We start from the raw sequence: 25483 nt of genomic DNA on the forward strand, positions 1-25483 counted from the left end.
AGAGAATATCAGGTGAAAAGAAAGAAAGGAAGAAATACAATAAAGACAACAATTATAACTGTTTATGCGCATCTTATAATTAATTCGTTCATATAACGTACAATATCACTGCGAAAGCATCAACATTTCGAGGAATGCGAAAGACTAGTACAAGGCCGACATATCGTTATGAGATTATGAGAACGTCAAATAAGTAGCTGAGGCCTAAATGAAAATGAGCATTGTAAATCGAAAATAATGAAAATAATTTATGGAATGGGCGAGGACGACAGTGGAGGCTGTTTCGGATGATTTTGGTAGAACATGAGAAAATACACAGGCACATTATGCAAAGCTCAAAGAGGTGTGGAGAGGCTGTGTTTTACACGCTAGTGTTCAACCCGAACAAATTTCGTGATTGTGGCCTCCGAAGATCAGCGGCTGAGGAGATTGGTGATAATCTAAAGCGGGATAAAATTAAAAATGGCCAGGAACCAATTTTTTTCACTTTAAAAGGAAAGTAGTTTCAAATACTTCACAACTAGAGAATTACTTCCGCAACAAACCTTGCTGGTTCCAAAGTAGCTGGAGTGGCTCTGGCGGGAAACCTTTGCGTGAGTTGTGGGGCATCATCCAAGGATCCCACCGATGCTACGCGGGCCTTATTGGTATATCCCTAGAATTTTAAATGTAGAAGAATGTAAGATCAACTCAAATAACACAAAATAACTTAAGTTTAGTGCACAAATTCCAAACAATACGCAAGGAAAACAGATGTGGAGATTTCACGCATCATTATGAGGTAATAAAAGAACGCTCACAGAATGGAAAAGAAGAAAACGAAAATAGCGGGAACAAACTTCTCGTACAGTGTTTGTTTGATAGTTGTACTGGCGTTGTTCCTGTATTTTCTTCTGCTTGACGCACCAACACAAGAGGAATACAGCCATGATGGCCTGAAATAGTAATTCGACAAAAGGTTTATTCTCTAGAGATCTAGAATCTAGAAGTAAGGATCTAGAAGTTCTCATGCGCACCATAATTATTGCGACGATACTGAAAATAACTGTAATCCACTTGAAGTAGTTTTCTTTGATTCGCGATCGACACCATGGCTGTGATCCTTTGTTCCATTCAAAGCGATATGAATTCGGATTATTGTAATCCACAACGATCCCACCTTCAAAAAAAAAAACATCTTTCGCATACCATAAATGTACTTTAAGAAACTATTCAGGATACTCTATATTGAGAAAAGAAGTTCCTACATTTGTACTCGTTGTCGCCTTTGATCCAGTGAGTTTGGTAGCAACCGAATCGTGCGACGTCTCCTTGCAGGTAACCGGATGATAGTGCTGGTGTTTTCATCATGTATTCAGGATACTCTATATTGATCGCACCACAACTATTGTCTTAAACAGCATATAACTCAATCTATTACATTCATACTGTTAAAAAAGCTGAAGGAGCGAAAAACCCACATTGACGTACTGCATCCACTCGTTCTGTTATGAAAGCATTCCATGCATCCTGTTCAGCAAATGCTAACACCTTGGATTGTAGCAAAGCGTAACTGTACAAACACGGCACCTAAGAGTCAGAATAACAGACGATAAGACAGAAAAATTATCGAGTTACATTAACATACACTGTCACCACAGTCGCCCACAATTGAGGCGGCATCTTCTGGACAGTGCTGCAAGCCGTACATTAGGTTGGCTTGGCTTTGGAACGGTTGCAAGTTTACTGCAATATAAGATTTTCTGATCATTTTGAGGTTACAACGTTTCGTAGACAGTTCTTTCGCACAAATTTATGAAAACTAACATGATACATCTTCTTGCAGTCCACGGCAATTGTTGAGCTCCTGGCTAATATCAGCACCCGTCTGTGGATCGAATCGATACTGCCCGCTTAAGAGAAAATTGAATAAGATCGACAGAAGCAACATTAAATGTGAGCAATTGCATGCTTGCACTTCTCTACTGCTAATCAAAAAGTGTTCTCAAGCCCAGCATACTTTCACTAGACCACCAGCGCTGCTTAGAATGCCTTTGATCACACCCTTCGTTAATTAGCCTATGTCGCTTGGCCCAGTTCCGCCACTTTCTCCTCAGTTGAAACCTGATTCAGGCTGCTAGTTTCAGTTGCTGCGCATATAATGAATATTTTTGGCAGCTGGATGTACGCTCAACATAAGTTTTGACATGGTCATGTTCTCATCTCTAGGCCATTACTGACCTGACAGACCTTGGTGAGGGACAAAACATTTGTACAAACAAAAACAAACTGACATTTCATACATTGGAGCCATCTTATAAATGGGTCCCGCGCGAATATTCGCCTCCGGGTACACATCAAATTGCTTGTCACTTTCCTTGCTAGTCGTGAACATATTGTCAGTAGGTAAGCCTTGGGCGAATGTGCCGACAGGCTGCTGTTCGGATCCAGGCTCTCCTGAGCCCACTATTCGATCTGAACATAACAATATTTGAGCATTATCAATCGGATTGAACTTATCCTTTCAACTGACAGTTATTGACTATTTGCTGTCGAATCGTCTCCGAGTTGACGTCGTTGAGAGTGAGTCCTTGCATCAAAGCAGCGCTCGTCTGTTCCGGGAACGGTCTCATGAGGCCGCTGATCCGAGGAAGGTCGTAACGTTGACGCTGTTCAGCTTCACGAGTCTTGTCACCATCAGGGCGCTATATAAAAGTAAAAGGATAATGTATCTAGCGTCTCAATCCACTTGGGATGCGTCAACGGGTTTCACTGCAATTCGAAATCGTTGAGATTTTGGAACGCGTATTGGCCTATACAATGACTTGCGGAGGCCAGCTGATGATCAAGTCAGTGTTTTTACCCTCCCGGACAAGTCTGACACCAATTTATCGACCCCGGAGGGATGAAAAGCTTGGATTGCACTGGGGCGCTATATGAGATAAATTATATCTGTTTTGCTTTGTAACTGACATTCCTAACAACTTGCATGCATAACAATCAATTTCCGACATCACAATGTTTACAGCCCACGTTCTTTGAATCTTGGCATGTTGGATACGTAGCTTTTTTTTTGTTGATTTGCTTGATCAATACCAATCTTGGCTACGACTCAAGCAAATCAATGAAAAATAACAAAGTTTGTTATACGTTAAATACGAAAAGAGGACACGCACCACTCCGTACTGCGGTGGAACAGACAGCTGAATGTCTAGTAACCCCATACTCTCCTGATACATAGACAGACGATCAATGTCAAGGGCGTAGCTTTCACGGACGCGGATACCAATTTGAGCTTCTTCCAGCACAACATAAATTTCTGGCTGGCCTCGTTCGACATTGTTAACATAAACCAAGACTCCTAAAAGGGATACAGTAGAATTTGAATTGAAGAGAATGAAGCAGCGCAACTAAAACAATCCTAAGTAAATTTATCAATAACAAGGAACAATCAACCCACCTGTAAATCTCTGCAATCGTATGGTGTCGAAATATCGCAGAATATTTCCAACGATGATATCAGTACGATAACGGAATCTCCTAGTGTCTCTCCTTGCCAGCACATACACACGGTCAGTGCCGGTTGCTTCAAGAGCAACACCTAGAAGATAAATTGGGAGTCTGTAATCGATGCTCTTGAGTAAAATTCGTTGTATTCCAAAAGCGTAGGAGGATCAGCACACTTGAACAACAGAAACGTGAAATAAGTGTTCATGAAACCTAGAAAAGCTAAGGACGAGGACAAATTATTTGGAGATTCTGTAGCGCGAACAAGTTGACAGGAGGCTCTCTGCGAAAAAATTTGCAGAATTGCTGGGTGTTCTATCGGCTATGTCTCACAAAAAAAGAGAACAGCTTCAACAAATGTTAAAGCCATCACTCCACGAATCTGAGATGGTACGGATTTCAGGTGGAGTATTCGTATACGGGATGGGAGACTATGGAGAGGGGGGTGATTCCGTCCATTTCTTCCTAATTGCCGTAAAAACGGCCCGGAAGATACGGCTTCAGGCGTACTGGCGCAATATTTTCTACAGGGAGTTCGACTGGAGCGCGCCAGCCTTGTGCGGCGCCGCATCTTCCGGGCCGTTTTTTACGGCAATTAGGAAGAAATGGACGGAATCACCCCCCTCTCCAAAGTCTCCCATCTCGTACACGAATACTCCACCTGAAATCTGCACCACCTCAGATTCGTGGGGTGATGCCTTTAAGAGCAGAAAAATGGAGATATTTCATCATAATCCAAACACTGATGCTCAGCTGAATAAGCTTTCATTAAGATGTACATAGATATACATACATAGGTGAAGTCGAGTCTTCGAGCTAATTAAAAGTATTAAGTACAAACTATGGTTAACATCTTGAAATAGATCATGCGAAACTCCATAGGTTAACAAGAACACAAATTTGTACAAAAATACCCGCCACATTTCGTATACGTTTGTAAAATACAGTATGCAACTGAGCAAAAACCGTAGACAAACCAACCTGTAACCACCGTCGCATTTGTAGGCTGAACAAGTTCCGCTTGCGATATATATCGTCCCAGAAGCCCAAAATCGACCTTAACGACAGCATCAGCCAATACTAGTTCAAAGCAGATGGACTACATTACCTTTCTATTCGGATATCGCTCCATTCGCACTTGTATGCGTACTTCTGGTGTTCTCACAGTTTTTGGAACGTAAAGGAAGTTAAAGACGCCTGGTTCATTGAAGATGAACTTATCGTTGTCGATCGTGTTGAAAACTCCAGCGCCGGATACCTGGCCTGCAAGATTAATGATAAATTTGCATATTGTATTCTTCACGAAAAGCATTAATCGGTCCAACCAGTAGCGGCGGGTTGATATTCCTGGCAGGCTGAAGACGGACGTCGCCAATAGAACATCTGACAGCGAAAGTCAGCAAACTTGCAACATAAGAAGTATGGCATGTAGTCATTGTAGAATGCAGACAGTCCTGGCACCTAAGATATTCCGAATTTTAGCTGTTTCTTTAAATGTCTTTTGAAATGAAGTAGTTGCTAGCGGCTCACTTCGAACTGTCCCATGTATGGTGGTGTGCCAAATTCATAGGCTCTCATTGGATATCCAGGATTATAGAAGTATTCTTTTTGTGTTTTGATGACTGGTTGATAGGGCGTCTGCATCAGGAATCCAGATTCATCATAGCAACACACTTGACCGTAGTGCGTCATAAATCTCCTTCAAAAAAAAGGGATAGGCTGTTTTCCAAATTGTATTCCTGGTGAACAACAATCTATGTAGATGCGTACGCACATGAAATAACCAGAACAAAATGATAAAGAGAGGTCTTAGGCCTTCTATCTTAATCTAGTTCATTCGGTATGGTTGAGTTCAACAAAAGTGAGGCTGTTACAACTGAACAGTATGAAGAAAGACTCTTAACTCACGTCGTATCCATATTATCAAAAGTATTTCCTTTCCCAGCATATGACCCGTATATATTCTCTGCGGACATATAGCAATTCTTGGAACCAATTATAGTCGTGCACGTGATATCACGGAATGCCTAAATACAATTTCAGTGAATTTATGATGGTTTTGTAGTTGTATACAAACCTGCGAACACCTCGGATGTGGCATAAAGCGTCCCAAATCAAGTCGTGCTTGTGTTTCTATGCATGGACAACTCGAATTGGTCTCCGTATCACGTATGAAATTGAACAAAGCGCCATCTTCATCGTACCTAAACAACAAAATAACATTTTACAGATCACACTGTTTTTGCAATATGATGTGTCACCTTAGAAAAGCACAACCTGTACCACCACTTTTTTGCACTCAGACATTGCCGAAGTGTTGTTGGTGCAAGTTACAAATTAATAACAAGGCAGTTGCAGGACTGCACAATCCAAAACACAATGTCTCTATATTTCGCTTACCGAGGGAATCAAATAGCATGAACGATTTTGTTCTCGTTTGGAGATCCCTCCGACTTCCACATCAATCGGTGCTGCCTACAGTCAGGCTAAAATGCCCTGAAGCCTGGTGCAACTGCGTGCGCGACTGCGCTTGAAGTGGCGCGGTGCAGCTAGCGGTAGCGGTTGAGGCGGGACCCTCCCTTGCTGCAGTCAGATTGCAGAGACAATCAAGGTCTTACTTTGATCGCAGCCGCTAGTTCCACTGCTCCACTGCATCCGTCTACACAAGTACACTGAGTTTCAGGTCGTTTTGGCCGTACCTGCCGCATTTTCTTTTCTTTTTTTTTTTTTTTTTTTTTTGGGGGGGGGGGGGGAGTTCATTGACACCTCACCTTATGCACGCATTTTCATGATTTCAGATGTAGTTGGTGGTAGTATCAGACAACATCACACTTTTCATATCTTTAGATTTCATGGATCTATTTATTCTCATTTTATGTTTTGCGATGTAATTCAGTATTACTTCTTTTGATATAGTTCTTTGTATTATAATTACACTTCCCTTTCTTAATTCGCTCTTCGATTCCTCAGGATCCACCGCTTATCCACCTGGACACATTAGTTTAAAGTGTTAACTTTGACAACAAAAATTGCAAGCACAGCATCTCCTGTACTGAACTGTCGCAGATGTGTAGGTTCCGAGTTTCATCTCAAAAGAGTTGTCTAATGAATACTCACCAGTCATGACACATTTCCATGGATTTGCGGGACACAAATTCTGTTCTTTGATCTCTTTCCTGTTGTGAGAATGTGCTTTGTCCAAAGCGGTTGTCCTCTGGTGACCATAGCCAGTGCAAGGAGATTGGAGCAGATACCAACCTGTAAATGTTACGAACGAATGTAAATGTAAATGTTATCAGATATTGGTAATATCTGACAGTCGCTTATAAATTAATCCTGTTTCTTCTACTTAACTATCTCAACTTTTGATTACTGTTGTTTCGACAAATGTGAACAATTTCAAAACTTGCAGCAACGAAAGCATAAGCGAGAGTGCAGAAAAAACAGAAAAAGAAAGGCTAAGAACAACTGTAGAAACGTTTGAGCAACAGTGGGCTTGAGCTGAATCACTCAAGTGCCATATCGTTTTATAGCCATAATAGTGCAAGAGAGCGGGTCCGAGCTACTCGTGCTATGAACCGAAATTGGTTCGACAAGCTATTGATCTATTTGAGTTATTCTGGACGTATTTACTAGTATTTTGTAGCGGAGAATTTCCTCTCTCAGGAGCTGTATCACAACATTTGCAGAGCCTCATCGAATTCCCAAATCTTTGGTGGGACAAAAAATGCCATCTTTCCCGTCTTTGTCTCATCAAAATCCAAAAAAAACTAAGTGGTGGGAAAAACAGCGATATGACTGTTTTTTAGGGACAACCTTCCTCTCTGAAAAGCTACCTTAAATTTTTCTTTTGGTCCTCTTATGACGAAGTTGTTCGCAATCTTGCAGTCCTAGCAACGTGCGCAAAAAAAAAATCCACTTTTAAACCGTTGAAAACTATGTATGATCAAATTCTTCATCTTTTAGAAGTGGTTTCAAGTTTCTAACTCTTTTGAAAAAATTTGACTCTGTGTGGGATGCTGAGACTCTCGGGATCTTTGCCCGAATCGTTCCGATGAATAAATAGGCGGTTTAGCGGATGTTTATTGCTACAACCAGACGACCACTCGTGAGCAATGAAGGCGAAGTATATGTGAAGCACACCAAGCAATATCTAGGGCCACGCCTATATGGGACTTGAGCTGCAGTGAGGTCACGATAGGTGACCATCATCGCTAGATGATAGATTTAGCGGGGCGTTGAACCTGAGTCGTCCCATTGTCATATTACTTTCAAAAAAATGTTGATTTTTTCGTTTTTTTTTTTGACGTTCCTCTGTGACTCGACCTATGCACCTGACTCCTCTTTTTTCATCGTGTTATGTCCTTTAATCAGTATTTGAAGTCATTTCATAGATTTTAGAATAAAAACGCAATAGAATAAAAATGGAAATATTTCACTACCAATATTTCATCAACATTTCGGCAAATTTGTTCCTTCTACTACTTGTTTCATACTATTTCTTCGCCTCTGTCAGCTACCGATTTTCTCATTTGTTCCTCGGTCAATTTTCAACTTTTCTTTTTCGAAACACATAAAATTTCCAATATTTTCAATTGGCAGCAAACAGGAACTGTCGCAGGAACGATGAAGGAGAAGAAGAAGAGGGAGGGAGCGGGTTCGAGAGGGTGTTGTCGCCTCGCTTGACCCTGACTAAGGTGGTTCCCAGACAGTTTTTCAGCACGACTAGGCGGAATTGAGTGACGCACCGCTCAGATTCGTAATCTACACCATGAACTTGTCCACAGAAACCCTAACATCGCCAGCTTGGTGAGGCGCTGCCTCTAAAGCACTAGCAACTTGGACTTTTTCTAAAAAAGGAGTTTAAATTGAAAGCGAAATTTACCCTGATAATAATTCAGTTCCATTTAAGTCGTTTGGACGAATAGGAGCCAGCTTGAAATAACCGACTCGATACGTATACAATGTGTTCCATCGTTCCCAATCCGTCATGTACCATTGTTGGACCTGCAAGACATGTGGTTTCATCAGATCTGCCAACATTCCCTCTAACGTTTCCTACCTGATTTAAATTGATAACTTCTTCCTGTGGTCTCCAGCGATAGTCGAAACCATTTCTATTCGTATAAGTTGCAAGGCGGGCCAGAGTGCGGTGTTCAGGGCGGAATTTTTTGATCTGAAACACAGCTGACGTGCATGCACCCATGATCAGCTATTTAAAGAGAACTCTAGAAAATACTTCATCGTCCTTATATTCTCTGTATCCTATCACGTACAGACCAAGCTGCACACCGTATAACGCGTCGTCTGAGATTCTAGGACCCATTTGATTGAGAGTGTTGAACAGTTCCGGATTAGTGAAATTGCGCGGATACCACGATATTGGCATTAGCTTAACACATTGCCAGTAAAGAAGAAAAGACGTATAAATTTTAGCAAGGAAAGGATGAAAAAAACATACAGAGCTCGTCATTGGATTTTTATACCATTCATATAAATTCCCAATATCCAAACGCTGCGGATCGAGCGTAGGTGGCACTAAAGCATATTCAGCAGAGGAAATCGAATGCATTACAAGTTTTTCTTTCAAAGAATTTCTGTCACGAAATAAATACTCACCAAAATAAATATATCCGACGAATGCTTTGTCGTCATTGGCAAATCCTGTTTGCGGTTGGAAATATACCGTCTTTGTCCCCCAATCGTAGATCTTCGGCAGGTTACAACGAGCAATCGCAGCGTTTAAGATATTACAAGTGGCCACCTTAAGAAGATTGAGACTCACTACAAGCAATGTCTGGGACCTTGCAAGCAGCTCCGAACATAGCGCCAAAATATGTGGGACATAGATAGGAGAAGTAAACATGAGGGTGGTGCTGAATTGAAAGAGTACGTAGGGATCGGTTGTAAACAGACCCAAGATATTGTACGTTAGGCATAAAGACAATAGTACAAATGTATGTTGGAGGTGAAGACAATGATTTGGACTCTTTTGTTGTTTTTTTAAAGCTTGGAACTGAAATGGACGGGGCTGACAATTTCAAACAGGGATAGGTTCTTTGATATCGAGACAGTTCCTACCCTAACCACTAAATATGGCATAGACTCGCTTTTAAGTTAAAAATTTCTCTAATGACTACGTACCTCTCTTTCTTCAATCATAAGTATATATGTCTGGCTTCTATCCAAACACATCGCATTAACGTCGACACTCATTTCACCAAGCATGTTCACAATGTTCGGATAAATCATCATAGGATCTGTAAAGATTATTTATTAGCACAGCTGGTGGTCACAGTTTTTAGGAGGTATATAATATCTTCCCCCATTCATTTTTCCAAACTGAGATAAAAAAAATAGAGGCATGAAATCAAGCGCCAATTTTGCATTGTGAAAACAGGAAAAATCTTACAAGTTCCTCCAGTCTTGTTACTGCAACCAGCAGGTCGTACAATATCATCAACACGGAACATGTAACGACCTCGCACCACATCTGGTACTCCAGAACGTTGCGCCAAAATCTACGACAAAGAAAATAGCCCCGCACTTTTTTATGTTATATGATTTTATACAATTACCTTTGGAGAGTTCTTGTATGGTTGAGTGGGATCGACCTCAACGATACCGGTGTGATTTCCTCCATTAAACAACGCCTGAGAAATAACGTTACGTGCAAGTAACGAAACTAAAAGGGGATAAACCCTCTGATAACTTCATACCCGGCAACGTCCAAGACGGGAATTGGCTCGCACGTCTTGAGCATCAAATCCCAGCCTATCGTAGTTGAGGATAACGTAGGACAGACGACCAGGTTGGTCAGTTAACCAGATGGCCTTCAAAGCAAGTTGAATTGTAATACTAATAATTATCGAATAGAAAAATAGAAACATAGAAACAACAGCACGAAATGGATCCGGTGAAAATTAAAAGAAACCAATGAAAGAACTATTCAGCACTTTACCTGGTATGTAGCACTCTGGCCCGCGTCAATATCAGATCTGCCAGCAATAGCTGAAGCCGTATTGTGCCAAGTGACAACAAGCGCGGCATCTGCACGGAACATCGATCCTCCAGCCACTCCATCTGGAAGGAAAACTCTAGTTTTTAGAGTGAATAGCATGCATCAGGACATGGTAGATTATCGCTCCACGATTTCAAGGAGACAGGGGAGATTGGTGTAGATACTGTAGAATCGACCGTTATCGTCAAGTGATACGCAGGGTAGAATTTAAAAAGAAAAACCTATCAGGAAAGGAGAAATAATTGTGTAAACAAGAACTATCAGAAGTTTCAAAAGAGGGAGTCAGAACATACGGACGGAGGGAACTTCTTTAAGAAAGTAAAAAAAGGACAAACAGGTGGAACATCGGAGTTTTGGTTCTTGCAAAAGGAGCACTGGAAAAAAGCTCGGCACCACTTAACCCAACTCTAGAATGCCATTCCTACCTTGTATCCACCTCATCATTTCATCCAAGAAATAATCGCTCTGAGCATCACAACGGGCGTAGCTGTCCGGCGTTCCAGGACAAGCCTAAGAATATCAATAATCGAAAGGTTTAATTAAGGAAATTCAACAGGGTACCTGTGCTGCACTCTGACCGAAGAAACTACTGCTCTGCATAGTACCGCCTAAACTGATATCAAAATACATTTTGAATGTGGAAAATAAAAGTTCTGTCAGGAATTAAAAAAGACTAGAACCAGGAAGCATAAATCTCCAATAAAAACAATGCATCACCTAGATTCATATTTGATCCAGACTCGCGTCCAAATAGCGACTGCCGCAGAATCAAGCGATAGAATATACCAGCACGTAAGGCTGGATTCCCACTTTGAGGAATCTGAATAGAGCGAATTGTTATTGCTGGGAACTACTGAAGCATGCAGTTTTGATTTCGAAAGACCTTTAATCGAGCATGTATAAATAAATGTGAAACATAAAACTGTTCCAAATATGCAATGTATCTGTGTCTACTCATTCAGCGGAGATTATCTGAAAGAGTGCAGTAGGTTGGTACCTGTTGTTTACACAAATATGGAGCTATCATAGCTGGGTCTTGTTGTCGTGGCCAATCCGTACTTTGAGGTCCAACATTTATTGTAGGGCCTTGATCTAGTACAGTAGCGAAGGCAAGATATCCGTTGACAGATATCTGGAGAAAATAGTTCTTAATATTCTGAATTTATGCGTATTATGTTAGCAGTTCATAGTTATGGTAAAGTGTTGGTAGTTGTGTTTAGTTTAGTTGTGGTTTGGAGAAAAAAATCATCAGAGAAGGGCGTGATTCGAAAAAGGAGGTGTTTGCCTTTAGTCATGGTTGAGTAAGTTAAAATTAGAAAAAGAAGCATGACTCAAAGTACTTACTGTTGTGTAGTTGTACAATCCACCGTAAAAAGGAAAGAACATGTGCAAATCAATAGTCTGTCCAGATGTTAACATTCCAGGATTCACCTTCAGATCGCCTGCTTCCGGACCAAAGGGAACGAGATTTACTGTAAAATGTCGATATATGTTGATATATGGAATTGTCATGTTTATTGGCGACGGGAGATGGGGTAAAATGTAGCTGAAAGGGGGGGGGCTCAGTGGCACCCTAATTTCTGGAAATTCTGCTAAGTCAGTCGGAACCCTAAGATCTAAGCTAGTCTTAGAGATCTATGAGATGTAAGCTAAAGTTACTGAGAGAAAAAAAGTAAGATAGAGCGTCCAGAAATAAGGGTATCCCCCAACTACATTTTCCTCCGAAGATATTTTTGAAAAACAGTCGCGCCTTACTCGTATTACTGTATGCAATCTTACAGTCCCCGCCAGATGATTGCCATAAGCCGCTGTTGACAGTTGCTCTCAGGCTGCACGCTCGGTAGCTCCGGCTCTCCGGGTGAGCAAATAGAACCCGGTGTTCGACAATCAATAAGCACAGATCGTGTTACTTCGACGAACATACGAGGTGGCGTGAGGTAAGGGCATGTGGTGAGCGTGCTTTGAATTTTTAAAGATCAAGCACAGTGAAAGAAGTCATATAAGTTCCGAACCAAAGGAAGTTAGAGGCGTTGAAATCGAAAACAAAAACGTATAAGCAAATGTTGAGTAGTCGCGTGTACATTATACAAAATAAAAGTTACGATTTGGAACTCTCGCCGCTGTCCCCGCTCGCCTAGTTTTTATTGGATCTTATACGGCCACGTATAGTCGTATTCATACTAATTCATCCACTGCAACATCACAACACGTGGGAGCGGGCGTGTTACGCTGCAAATGAATGCATACGTATTCGGATTGCAGAGATGAAATCTTCCAAAAGTAACTGCCACGAAAGGAATTTCAAAAAATAGCGCCTTGCATAGAAAGGGAGAGTCTATGATTCCATTCCCGCAACAGTTGCGGAGGAAACACCAATGAAAGGATGACATTCAGACACACATTATCAAAACTGTGCATATGGTCGACGTCATCCCATTTTGGCAGTTTCTTCTACAACGTGCGCTGAAGGAGAGACAGTACAGATTCGGATGATTCGCAATGCAAGTGCAAAGAGACGCAAAAAAAAAAGAATGAAATGACGGGTGATTATGGCACAAATACTAAAAAAGGGATATAATCTAACTAAAATGACAGTCTTCTGAGATGTATTTTCTTACAGTGTTGTTCTTTTGTAGGAGTACAGCTTTTCTGGACTTGGAAACATAGAAATTGCATTTAAAGTCAAAGTTTATTACAAGATTTGTGTATACCTCCATAGTAAGGATTATTTCCCGTTCCAGAGAAGATTGTTCCCGGAGCTCCAACGTTTTGACCCGTTGCCGTACCGACGTTCTGGTTGACGACTTGTGCATCTACCCCCAAAAGGAGGCAGAGCAGCCACCAAGGCATCGTCAGCCGCCTGTCCTACAAAACACTATGAGAAAGCAAAAGCAAAATATAGCATATATATATATATATATATATAGCAAAAATTAAGTGAGAAAGACAAAAAGTTCAACCCCAACATCGGATATTAGTGTTAGGTGAAGTATGAACAATAAGAAGCGTAATGTGAAGCGAATATGAGAAAACGAATATCGTCCGCGGATGTAGGATGTGTGAGCAAAAACTGTTGTTCAAACCTTACGTCAATAAAGAGACCGAGTCAACACAAACATGTCTGGGTGCAGTAAGAAAATAAGAGAAATTCGACGCATTTGGGTAAAACGTAAATGCACGCTAAGTAAACGGAAATCGTAGTTATTCTGGTAATACCAGTTAGCAGTAAAATATTAAAATATCAAAAATATTAAATATTAGGATGAAATGTTCCACAAAAAATGACTTAAGCATAAAAGTAGAAGACCATCAACGTATATAAGAGCAACTCAGTCAAAGACACTACTAGATAGAAACCTGTCTTTTAGCAAAGCACGTATATGCACTTTCAACAAGTGCAGAAAGTCTAGCGAACACGGTTTATTTGCAAAGCACAACAGACAAACACATAATGAACGCACGAACACTCAGCTCTCAGGTGCGCTGAGAAAAAATTTGAAAGAATCCCAAATAAGTAAAGAGAAGTTTTCTGAGTCACCACGTCATCATCATGGTTGTAGAGAAACAACCCCTTCCGAACAGAAAATTTAAGAAATCTCTTCATCTTTAGAGAGAGCGAAAACGAAAGAAAGAAAAAAAAACTAAATGAAGAAAGCTAACGAAAGCAACAACAGCGAGAAGAAAAGAAGTGTGGGGTGCAACTTGCCAACTTACTGTTCCACGAAGAGCCGCGTTACGGCGCGTGTTGCGCGGTTGCGTTGACTTCGGGCTATTTGTCAATACCATTCCCTGTTCGTAGCATACGACCGTGCTTTTGCATAAAAGTGACATTGATGGGGCAGATATATTCGCATTAAGAGTGGTGTTTGATTTTACAGCCTGCGCATGTCATCACTTAACTGTCGCCGTCTTAGAAAAACAGAAATATATACCTATATAAAAGTACAATGAGGAATATATATTTACATGCTAGGTCTTTTTCCAATGATTCTTTCGCTGCTACCTTGATTAGATGTGAAACACAGGAAACCATGAAACAGTAATTCTTTTGGATGTATCCGATGATTCGAGTCGCAATCCGTCTGCTCTTGTACAGCCTCTTTGCCTTCTCAAGAACTTCCTTATTCCTTAGCTTTAGTCGCAAATTTTTGCGTCTACACTCGAGATGGGACCTAGCTTCACTCATACTGCAGAGCTAACCTTGGCCCCACCTGGATCTCCACTTCGGGAGCAGTCGCTTACGCAACTGCACCAGACTTTGTTTATCGCCCACTATTTTAGGTGTCCCTTCCTTCTCTTCCTAAAGCTTCTGAAAACAGCCTTTTCACGTTCCTAAGATAATGTACATGATTACAAAAATTAATTGAGATGAGAAAAACACGAAGAGATTGTGTGGTAGCCTTGTCGTTGCAATTGTTTCCATTCGTGTCGTGACAACATTGACTTCGTCATATAAGAATACTGAGCAAAATTACGTATACACCTAAATGATTTCCTTTTTCGTTTGAAACCTAGCCCAGTAATTAATATTAACAATTGATATTAACAACTGAACGGAATAATTTCCAAAATATCTGTTTAAAACGATGACTGAGTTGGGCTATGAAAGACCCTCTAGCATTCCCCTGCATCAAAGTCGCTAATGATTATGACTCACTACAGCTATTGATGCCACATTTTAGGAATGAATTTTGCCACCGTGAAAATTCGTTCTATGGGAAGCTCAAACATAACACTGTACAACCCACATCAGAAGGCGCGCTCATTTAACAGTTCAACGACTTGTAGCATGCTTACGAATGCTTTTACGACCTCTCTGATTTCCCTCTAGAGGTACCGTATCGTGAAATTGACGTAGTGTGAAAAATTCTTGGAAAATACAAAGTTCGGGGCATAGAATAGGATTGTGTGTTTGGCCGCGGTCAATCTCCCAAACCGCTGTGAAAGAACGGCACGAGAAACGGCTTTTATTCGAACGAGGTACGTGAGGACGCACCACCCTAGTGCACGCGCCGCGTTCATGTGCGAGCTGTCGAAGATCACTGAGGTCTCCTTACCAGCCTATTCAAGTGAAAGCAACGATAGTCTCGGATCGTGTACAAGGATGGCACGTTCCAACGTACCTGGTGGGAACATGCTGACGCTGTTTTTTTTTTCAAGGAAGATAGGGGAAATTGACTGGGACCACGCTCATACTCGTACTCTGCACTCCGAACTCTGTACCCTCCGACAGATTTCCCGACTGCGTCAGTTTCGTGATACGCTGCCTTCAATGCTGTGTGTTCTAGAGTTCTAAGTTATTTATTTTTTGTGTTGTTGACTCGTTTCCTAGGTTCTTTTAAGAAGATTCCTACAGGGAATAGTTTGAAAGCGCCAGGTAATGGGTAGACACACCAGTCGTCTCAATTGGAGAAATTTGAGCTTTTACAACCCTATTAGAGGGCACTCTCGCAACTACATTTTACCTCGAGTGGCGCCCTTACTTCTCGAAGTAAATAATTAAATCAATCGTGGCCCTGAGACCTAACCAGCATTCCTAGAGGATCTACAACGCTCTATGACATGTGAGCTGAAGTCACTAAGAGAAGAGAGTCAGTTAGAGAGTCGAGAAGTAAGGGGACTACTGAACCCTCTTCCCCTCCCCCTCAACTACACTTTCCCCCCATACTGGTACGGTCATACATACATTGTGATTCTCTAAATGATAAAAGTCTGGAGTTTGTTTGTTCAGATAGTCACTCATATTGTTACTTGTGTATTTCCAAAAAAGTTTGAATCAGAGTAAGCAAGGGCTAGAATTCATGTCAATATTCGAATTCTACTGATTTGTTCTCATGAAACTACGGTCATTTGTTCAAGATATTCAGCTCAGCTGTTGATTGATTCAAAACTTCCCCCCTCCCCCCCCCCTTTAAAAGTTATGTGAAGTTGAGGAAGTTTCAGTGAAGTACTGGAGTGGATAGTAGTAGTAGATCAGTAATGCTGGAAATTAGTAGTGAGTGATATGGAACGTCCAGTACGTTTACTGCAAGTTAATCGTAGAACTTCTATCGAAGTAATACCATCGAAATAAGGGGGTAAACTGCTGTTCTTCAGTGGGAGTCAATTTGAGGGCTATCATTGTATCTCTGAAGGGCTACGAAATTCAGAAAGACTGGTCAGTTTATGTTAATGTTGGAATTGTTTGCGGGTTGTAGGTAAAGCAGTATCGAGGTTAGACGAAGAGAGATTAGGAGTCCGAGGGATATGTACAGCTTCCAAATCCTCGAACCACTTCCAACCCTCTGATAAACACGAGGTTGTCGAAGCGCTTGGCATCGAAATCTAGTGTCGGTCACCAAACAGAGGATCGCAGACAAACCTTAAATGAGCGCAGGAAGCGATGGAAATTGCGAAATGAATTGGACATAAGGAGAGGAACTAATAAATGAACAAACACAGCCAGAAAGGTCGCTGTTACTGAGCGTCGTCTGCGGTCAGCTCGAGCCGGCCAGCGGTTGGGGAGCTCGGCAAACAAACCGACCAGGCGAATGTACTCCCTCATTACTCAAACACTCCGTTCGCGAACCCTCCCAGCTGAATATCAGGACGTTTCGTGAGGGGCTGCCTGCGCTTCAAAGACGATTCATCCGTTAATACTAACGAAGTGTCAGGAGATTGTGTAGAAGCTGCGAGCACCACTTGTAGTGGTTCTCGTCGTGTGCTCGAATCACAATCGCGCACAAATACTGCTTGAATGATGGAAAAAGAAGAGAGGCTTGTGCACACTCATAAAAAGATAAGAACGGAAGCTCAGCTCCAGGGAATAGAATGGTTTTGTTTTTTGTGTTATTAGCTTTCTTCTTTTTTGAACTTTCGGCGATCTATCAAAGAGTTGACATAGAAGCTCTCGATTTAAGTTCGATCCCTGTCCAACCGCCAGAAATGAGTTCCAGTGAGGTTGAGAGGAATGAATTCTCGACCCGATAATAACTATACTAAAGAACTGTGTAATTGTTAAGCTTTACCATTCTGTTGAAAGAACCACTAGTATTGTTTCTGGTAGAAAGCAAATCACTCTCATCATCACATTTAAAGAAACGGAAAACAGCCTGATTTCTTTGCCTGTAGCGAATTTCTTTCTTTTTTTCTGGGCTGTTGAAAGACAACCAATATTTCACTCGCCTTGGGTGATAATCTGAAAGAACGTGGTGAATCACCAGCTCCGCTTCTTTCGTGGTGTACCATGGAACGATATCGAGGCTGGCAAGAACAGAAGCCTTTGATGGCACAGCATCAAAAAATCTCGAAAAAAATCATTTTCGAGCCTTCGATAAAGAAGAGATTGCCGAAACGTCAGGCCACAAATAAAGTTATGTCGAAATCTCGTTCTCGCAAGACAAGAAAACGGAGAACCTCGACTTTCTCAGCCTGGACTTTGCAGCACAATCATGCGTCCCAGTCCAGTTCAGGTGCTGCGAATTTGAGTGTTTTGCACTCTGGATCATTACTAGTAGTACGTCCAGGTCATGTGAAGAGTCGCCGATACTTATTCGTGCCCGAACGACCGCAGTGTGCGTTCGTGAGAGCGTCTCGAGGAGAAAGTTTGCGAGTTACTCCGAACGCGTCACAGTTGTCGTGGTCGAGATAATCTCTAGATCCTCTAAGGATTAATCTGTAAAGTTGTGCAAATATGACGAAGGTGAGCCTATATGCAAGTAATAATGTAATAATGAAACAAAAACTCTGCGAAAATGATCTTGTTTCGAAAACACAGAAGATGATGGAGAATCTTAAATTGTATGTGTTTAGCAGGTATGGGAAGCATATACTATTTATTCGATCTCTTTGCGTTTCTGTTTAATACTAAGATATAGTCCACTTCAGGTTTGCGCAGTTATGTCGTGCGATTCCACACATCCTCGTTATTTACTGTAGCTAACTCTGTGACCATGCTAAATGCATACGGACATGACTGTTACTAAGCACTTTTGTTTAGTCATCTAATGTTACACAATTTTCGGATTTGTTTCGATAAATATTCTTTTTTTTTCTTCTTTTTCGACATCGGTCCCTATCCGCTCTTTTGTTTTCTCTTTTGTGCCTCTAATCTCAAGGGAATTTAGGACTAATGCTGACCGTAAGAGGCGGTTTCGCGTCGTCGTACGGAAGCGCAGCACGGAGTTGTTTGAGCGGATGACGATAAGCTGTGTGGCGCGCCGCCAAAACACTTGTGCTACGAGGAGGAGGTCTCAGCGCACTGCGAAAGCGCAGGGACGGATCTCTCGATGGGGAATGAGCTGGGGTATTCACTTGTTTTTCTTCTAGAAGAAGTTCATTTTATGAGAAACTTCGACGTCTGGCGACTTAGGTAAGTCTTGTTGCGTCCTTTTCTTCAGTGTTCAATCAACAACATAAAGGATAGGATATTTGTGAGCGATGCAGGCGCTCATGTAAGCGGCGGATCTCCGAAATTACTCAGCGAGACCCATGTGATTCGAACATATTCGAGTTCGAATATCCAACAGGTGAGGTTATCTCTTCTAATATTTGAGCCCACTGCCGCAATTGAGAGGCAGCTAACATCAATCCAAAGAACGGATTGTTCTCGTATTTGGATATATCGAATACGGTTCTAGTGCTGAGACATTTGGTTTCGATCACTCTCTTATCTTGTTTGTTTGGGTATCGTTTAGGGACTGCGAGTATTCGATACTGTAGTATTTGAACTCATTCGCCACATGTCCTATTAAAAATTCTAATACCGAGGTCACGATGTTCTCTATTCTTCTCAGCACTTGTTCGAATAGCAGTAGATTAGAATAGTAAAATTCCAGACAAAGGATGAAAATTCAACATAGAATGTTCATCGGACCATTGTTTGACGTTAAATTTACTAAAACTTAACAAAAACTATGAAGTTTTGCTCGCATCCCCCATACAACGTACTTCACGTCTACATTCTTCACTGAACACAAGGAAATGTAAACGAAGCGTCTTAACAATCCGAATACTACAGTAACAAATTAAGTGGAGATTGGAATAGTTTGGATTAATTGGAATAGAGACCGATAAGGTGCGTTGGGATCATCCGGTCGCCACTTATCAGAACATGCTGTAGTAACTGCTTAGATTCGGCCCTGAAATTCACTCGATCGTGCTCATATTATCTGCTGGAACAAACGGATCTTACTGTATGGTCCATCTGGCTGCGTTCGTTTTTGACCTATTCGATAGAACTTCTGAATAAGTTCCAGCGGTAGGCGATCCATGGCACCGAATGCGGCCCTGAAAAAAAGACTTGTGCAGTAGCCCCAATGTAATCAATTTCAACGGTTCCATTGAGGCTGGCTGGTTGCTTTCGCTCGAGTTCTCCGGGCCGCGATGGTTCGACACCGCACTTCTGCCGACCAAGCTTTCTATTCCTCGATAAATTGGTACCGGACTTGTCTGGGAGCATAAAAGCACTGACTTGATATGTAGGCTATCCCCCGCAAGTCATTATACAAGCTAGTTACGCATTCGTGAACCTCAAGCGATTCTGAATCGAAGTGAATGTGGTGGCGCATCTCGAGCGGAGTGATTAACGCCAGAACTTTATCCTTTGCTCTCTTTCCTGTTGTGAACATACGTTAGCTGCAGCAACAAACTCGCGCATTGCGAAAAATGCATTGCCGCTTCCCCAACTGTTCCCACAGCGACTATTTACTCCCTAATTGCTTTGTGTAGCTATCAAGAAACCTCTCTCACCCTCCCATTGACGCTCGCTTTTCCATTTGAGCTGAGACGAGCAGAGCGCAAAATAGAGCGATCAGGACACACGCCAGCGTACGCATCACTGAAAATCTGATAATTTCTTAAAATCTCTGGGATCTCTACAATGCGACACCAACGAAGAACATGGAAACGTTCACGGTAAGAAATGCAGGAAGGTGATTAAGAAGGAATAGTTTATTCCTTCTGAAATGTCCGATGAGGAATCTGAACATGCCTCAATCACAAAGTTTTTCCGATCTTCAAAATTGTTTTTGTGGATTGCACATGTCAGGAACACATGTTTCTCGGGAAGAAATGCATGTAAACGTGGGAACAAAGAAACCAAAATGCGAGATGTTATTGTCCCTGAAATGGGCTATTCATATGCATTCATGGGCATTACGTGTGTACTTATTCATATCCTCGTATCCACATATAATTCTATTCATATATACAGTACGAAAAATGATTCTTGGCGTAGTACGGCTTCTCCAGCGCAGTGGTAGAAGTTCTTCAGTCTATGGCTGGACACCACTCAAAGCCGACGGAGCTTTTCAGTCCGGGATCGAACTGGAAAGACTGCTTACTATAGATCATCAGGACTACAGTAAATGCGATAATAAAAGTCCCTGGATCCACCGCCATTTAAACAAAAACTAAAGAAGCAATTCTTGTTAATAATTACATTGAGGAAAGTGTTCGTTGGCGATTCGAATACTGGACTTACAATAATAATAATGAAACATAATATAATAATATAATAATAGATAATAGAAACTTATAATAATAATAGAAGCAAAGTACATGAACAAAAGCCTCACTGGTCATAAAACGTAATGAAATAAGAACGAGTGGTAGTCAGCGACAAATTAAGGTGTTACCGAGTCAAGTCCACTTATAAGGCTAATACGTGGCTGCCGTCTTTCTGACCTTCAACTGAGGACCTATCGAAAATATATAAAACTAAACGTATCAGAAAGATGCAGGACAGAAATTTGTGCCGGTTGATATTAGCGAACAACAGTCAGATCTGCTCCTCACGTCGTGGAATCCAGTGGCGAGATTCCCTGGCATCTCGTGGTATTATCAGTGCATGGGGAAGGGCTGGAAATCCTCACTCACATACTTCCCTTATCGTAATATTTCCGTGTCTTTCATCTTTCGTGACATTTCGCCATTCTTGTCGTTTTTTCAAATCAAACTTCTGAAAAACTACGTAGATGGTTCATATGTTATGCCATGCCAAGAAAATTCTTATTGGAAATGCCATGCAATGCCGTCTTACGCCGGATAATGATGCTGCAGAATATAAAGTTCCAAGACTTTTGAAATGCTGAGAGAATGAGACGGAAAAGGTTACGGGGGAGTTGCTATGTTGGGAAATAAAGTATAGTAATCACAAAACAGTCAATTCGACACGGACCTTGCACCAGATGGACAGAGCAGAGCCATTGAGGTATAGTAGGGTGAAAACGACATGAGGCACGTACGCAATTGCGCACGCGGCTTCTTTCGAGGCGGTGCGGTGAAGCGTAGTGGGACTCTAGCTGGCAACACCCATGGCTGCAGTTTGCGACGGTCCCACTCGGTTCTAACTGCTGCGCCGCGCCGTTTCGAACGCAAATGCACCGCAGCTACACTCACCTCGTTTTGACCCGACTATAGGCGAGGCGCACGCATTGCGCGGTCGCTGAGACCTGTATCTTCAATATGGATCTCTCTATCGGCAACCGCATATAATTCTCGTCCCATTCACTACCCCAAATAAAAAAAGCCGAAAGTGTACTAGGACTTGGTAGGTAAGAGGACAGCGAGTCGTCAGTGTGTGCGTACTTTGGAGAAGAAATGTTTCTTTGATGAAAAAGTAGCGAACCTCATGGAGATGAACACTAGCTTTTTAGGATGGTACGGAAGTGAGTCCTACTTGCAAAAGAAAGGCGTGCATACATGCGTACGCAAACGTAGGAGTTGAAACCTCGTGCAGTTGGCGACAGTCCTGTGCGACAGCACTCAAAGCTGCGCGAAGAAGTCAGCAGCTGCAGTCGAGTCGGGATGACCGCTAGCTCCACTCGAACTGGAGAGAACAGCGGAGCTACAGTACGTTCAAAACGAATAGAAGCTCGGTGAAGCTGCGAAAGCGGTTGCACTCAGAGTGACAACGGAGCGTAACGGTTAGGGTCGTGGTGGGACCTGTTCTAGCATCACCCATCGCTGCAGTTCGCGATGGTCCCACCTCGATCCCGACCGCTAGTTTCACCGCGCCGGCTCGAGTGCAGCTGCTTACGCACTTGAACCAGTCTTTACGTGGTTTCTACCCGTAAATACCGTAAACCTGGTCGATCACACAAGTTCTCTATGCAAGGTAGATCAGGCCACGCTATGAAAGTTGGTGGCTGACATCGTCTTGCGAGGTCAGTAAGAGAATCAGAGGAAAGACTAACAATTTGTTGTTATAACTGCTATTTTCTTGCTATTTTTCCACTTTTTGCTATTTTTTCTTAGGGGCTGTATTCTTTAGTTTTCAGGAAACTACATTAAATTCCCGACGTAGTTGCAATATATAACTTAGAATGCGGATGTTACTAAGATCAAGCCTTTATTGATGTACTGAAACATCTTCTTTGAAAGAGAAGTTGTATAATTTAAGTATTATCGACTATTTTTCTACTGATAAAAGCTGATAGACTCTGCTGCACGTTTTGGTATTTTCTAAACCATCTAAGTAACAGAGTGATCACTAATACAGGAAACGAACCAAAAAGCGGGAACGGCTTTTCTCCGTTCCGTACTGGTGATTACTAACAAAAAATCTAATCTACTACATACAAAAAATTTGATCGATTGAGTCTGAATGCGCCCTTACATGCTGTTTTTTTCCTCCCTCGTTTGAACTCACATACACAAAAGATTAAAAAAAAACTACCTGGATTCCATTCACTCAATATTTTTAGAAATGAAGCTGTGTAACTACATCAAAAATTATAAAAGTGAGGGATAAATCTTGTGTAGGGGTTCTTCACCCACTGTGACAGGAGAATGCCCTGCCGAACAAACACACAATGTGCTAAAAGGAACAACTTTGTATGAAACTACATGAAATTTAGGAGAACTTCTAGCGAGCTCTGTTCTTTCCTTCTTGTTTTTGTTTTACGGTACACATTTGGTTGTTTTCAAATGAATAAGTAAATAAATAGGTTGGCAGTTTTCTAAAGATTTGTTTTGTGCTTTTAGACTCCATAATGAGCCCCTCTATAGCATTATAATTTTTGCCTTCGTAGTGAAACAGTGTTTCCGTTCGAGAAGGTTCAAATGTCCATTTTGGTACCGCGGTCCTAAGTCAAGCACTCACTAATAACTCAACTTTCTCATTTAGAATGGAAATAAAGAATTTTGCCCCTTGAGTGTTATCATTGACACAAAGTAATAGATAAATTTACGAGTATTCAGGGTGATCATTCCGAAAACATAATTGGAGCTTTGAACGTCATGCTTTGTGGAACTATGGATTCATTTCCGAAAGTTATCGAGTAATTCGCACGATAACTTCCTGGCAGTCTTCTCCGCGGTTGACTGCCAAACACTTCTAAGAGAAAAGAAAATAAAAGAAAATGAGAACAGAAAAGAAGAAAAATGTGTATTTCCTTTGGAACCTAGCACAGTGACATTAACAGGAATCAGACAAAGAAATTTTCTAGATGAGAACGACTACAATGTTGTTGATGTGAGTAGCCACTGCAACTGATGGGAAATAAGCGACAAATCGAATTAGCGCCGCGAAAAAGCTACAGATGAGGTGTCAAATGTAAATGAATGTGCTGCAGGAGCAGATTATACAATCTTGGCGACTCTACAGGTGTTGGAGCACTTACGCGATCTGTGGTTGACCGGGCTAAGCTCTGGAGGACGGCCGGAAGGTGCACTTGTCTGAAGGGATTTTGGAGATAATTTCCGTTGTCAACTCGGCCAAACGACTAACAAACGAACGTTTCTTGTGCTCTTCACAGTAAATTAATTGATGACGGCTAGCTTATGGCTCAGAAATCTAATTGATACACAAAAATTTATCTGTGTTGTGGGACTTGAGCTACCACAGCAAAATTTTCTTTTTTTTTGAAGCCCTTATTTTCTTGAAAATATCAACCCTATTTTGGAATCAGAATCTCGTCTTGATTTTCTTTTTGGGAAACTCAGCAGCTGACATTTTACTGTACCTGCTTGTAAATTAGGTTATCCAAGAAAGCCTCATAAGGAATTTTTTGGCGTTTTCCAGGAGGCAGCAGTGATGGATTGAATAAATAAATAAGTGAATAGACAAATGGACTATTCTGTAACGTGACGTAGACACTCCTTTCTTCAGGTTGTACAGCACTTAAAGGCATCACCACACGAATCTGAGGTGGTGCAGATTTCAGGTGGAGTATTCGTATACGGGATGGGAGACCACGGAGAGGGAGGCGATTCCGTCCATTTCTTGCCGATTGCCGTAAAAAAATGCAGCGCCGCACAAGACTGGCGCGCTCCAATCGAACCTCATGTACAAAATGGTGCGCCAAAACGAATGAAGCCGTATTTTCCAGGCCGTTCCTTACGGCAATTAGGAAGAAATGGACGGAATCACCCCCTCTCCATAATCTACTATGCCGCATACGAATACTCCACCTGAAATCTGCACCACCTCAAATTCGTGGTGTGATGCCTTTAATTTTATATTGAAGCAAAATTAATTACCTACGAATAAAAGTAGCAAATTTTCTGAAGCTTCTCAGAAGCTGCAAAATTTGACTTTATAAAAGAATGATTAGTGATATACGAGTTCTTCTAAAATGATCAGGTTTATTTTCTATAATGAATACTACGGTGAGTGAGTAAAGTGCAATAACGGATTTAATCTTGAAGTTAAGATAACGGTTTTGATGCAGAAATCTCAAATTGTGGCAGATAAACACGTGCAAACATTCCGAATCCAGAAATGAGTCGCGTAAAAGAATTCAATCTCACGAGAAGCCACAATGTATTGCTGTACTTTCCCTATCCTTGGACCTATGTCAACAATGATATCGTCTATTTGATATTTAGCAATGTTTTAATTAATTCTATCATCCAAAAGTACGGTATGGGCTCTTTCCCATCAGCGTGCTCTTCGAAAAGTTGACATGGAACGTTTTTGTCAGGGCAGATTGTCCAGTTGTGGAAAATCCACTTGATTTTAAGCCTCACTAATTGGAGAAAGCAAAGTCTCAG

At 41.6% G+C, this 25483-nt stretch overlaps 3 protein-coding genes across 4 annotated transcripts; all 3 read right to left on the reverse strand.

Moving 5' to 3' along the window:
* Positions 1-361: 361 nt before the first annotated feature.
* Positions 362-14293, reverse strand: RB195_002288 (uncharacterized protein; the record flags this gene model as incomplete). 2 transcript variants are annotated; one of them, XM_064199471.1, is made up of 36 exons in its annotated part: positions 362-440; positions 546-655; positions 849-935; positions 1017-1159; positions 1248-1391; positions 1461-1569; positions 1628-1725; positions 1807-1892; positions 2274-2454; positions 2513-2684; positions 3156-3340; positions 3440-3580; positions 4468-4543; positions 4595-4749; positions 4812-4947; positions 5017-5185; positions 5395-5513; positions 5564-5690; positions 6604-6744; positions 8372-8493; positions 8549-8662; positions 8726-8878; positions 8948-9024; positions 9106-9250; positions 9631-9746; positions 9899-10007; positions 10065-10139; positions 10206-10319; positions 10448-10569; positions 10933-11017; positions 11069-11115; positions 11225-11327; positions 11505-11639; positions 11852-11979; positions 13219-13372; positions 14222-14293. In XM_064199471.1, the coding sequence occupies 36 exons, from the start codon at positions 14291-14293 to the stop codon at positions 362-364; spliced, it is 4329 nt and encodes a 1442-aa protein (XP_064055351.1). The 2 variants fall into 2 exon arrangements, with proteins under 2 accessions (XP_064055351.1, XP_064055352.1); XM_064199470.1 differs by lacking the exon at positions 14222-14293 and having other exon boundaries at positions 840-935; positions 13219-13357.
* A 5298-nt stretch (positions 14294-19591) lies between these two features.
* Positions 19592-20322, reverse strand: RB195_002289 (uncharacterized protein; the record flags this gene model as incomplete). The annotated part of the gene is made up of 3 exons (XM_013448758.2): positions 19592-19626; positions 19680-19774; positions 20237-20322. The coding sequence occupies 3 exons, from the start codon at positions 20320-20322 to the stop codon at positions 19592-19594; spliced, it is 216 nt and encodes a 71-aa protein (XP_013304212.1).
* An 892-nt stretch (positions 20323-21214) lies between these two features.
* On the reverse strand, positions 21215-24621 carry RB195_002290 (uncharacterized protein; the record flags this gene model as incomplete). Its single annotated transcript, XM_064199472.1, has 3 exons — positions 21215-21309; positions 21365-21446; positions 24454-24621. 3 exons carry the CDS (start codon positions 24619-24621, stop codon positions 21215-21217), a joined length of 345 nt encoding a protein of 114 aa, XP_064055353.1.
* Positions 24622-25483: the final 862 nt, after the last annotated feature.

The sequence above is a fragment of the Necator americanus genome, chromosome IV (genome assembly GCF_031761385.1).
Source record: "Necator americanus strain Aroian chromosome IV, whole genome shotgun sequence".
Taxonomy (NCBI): domain Eukaryota; kingdom Metazoa; phylum Nematoda; class Chromadorea; order Rhabditida; family Ancylostomatidae; genus Necator; species Necator americanus.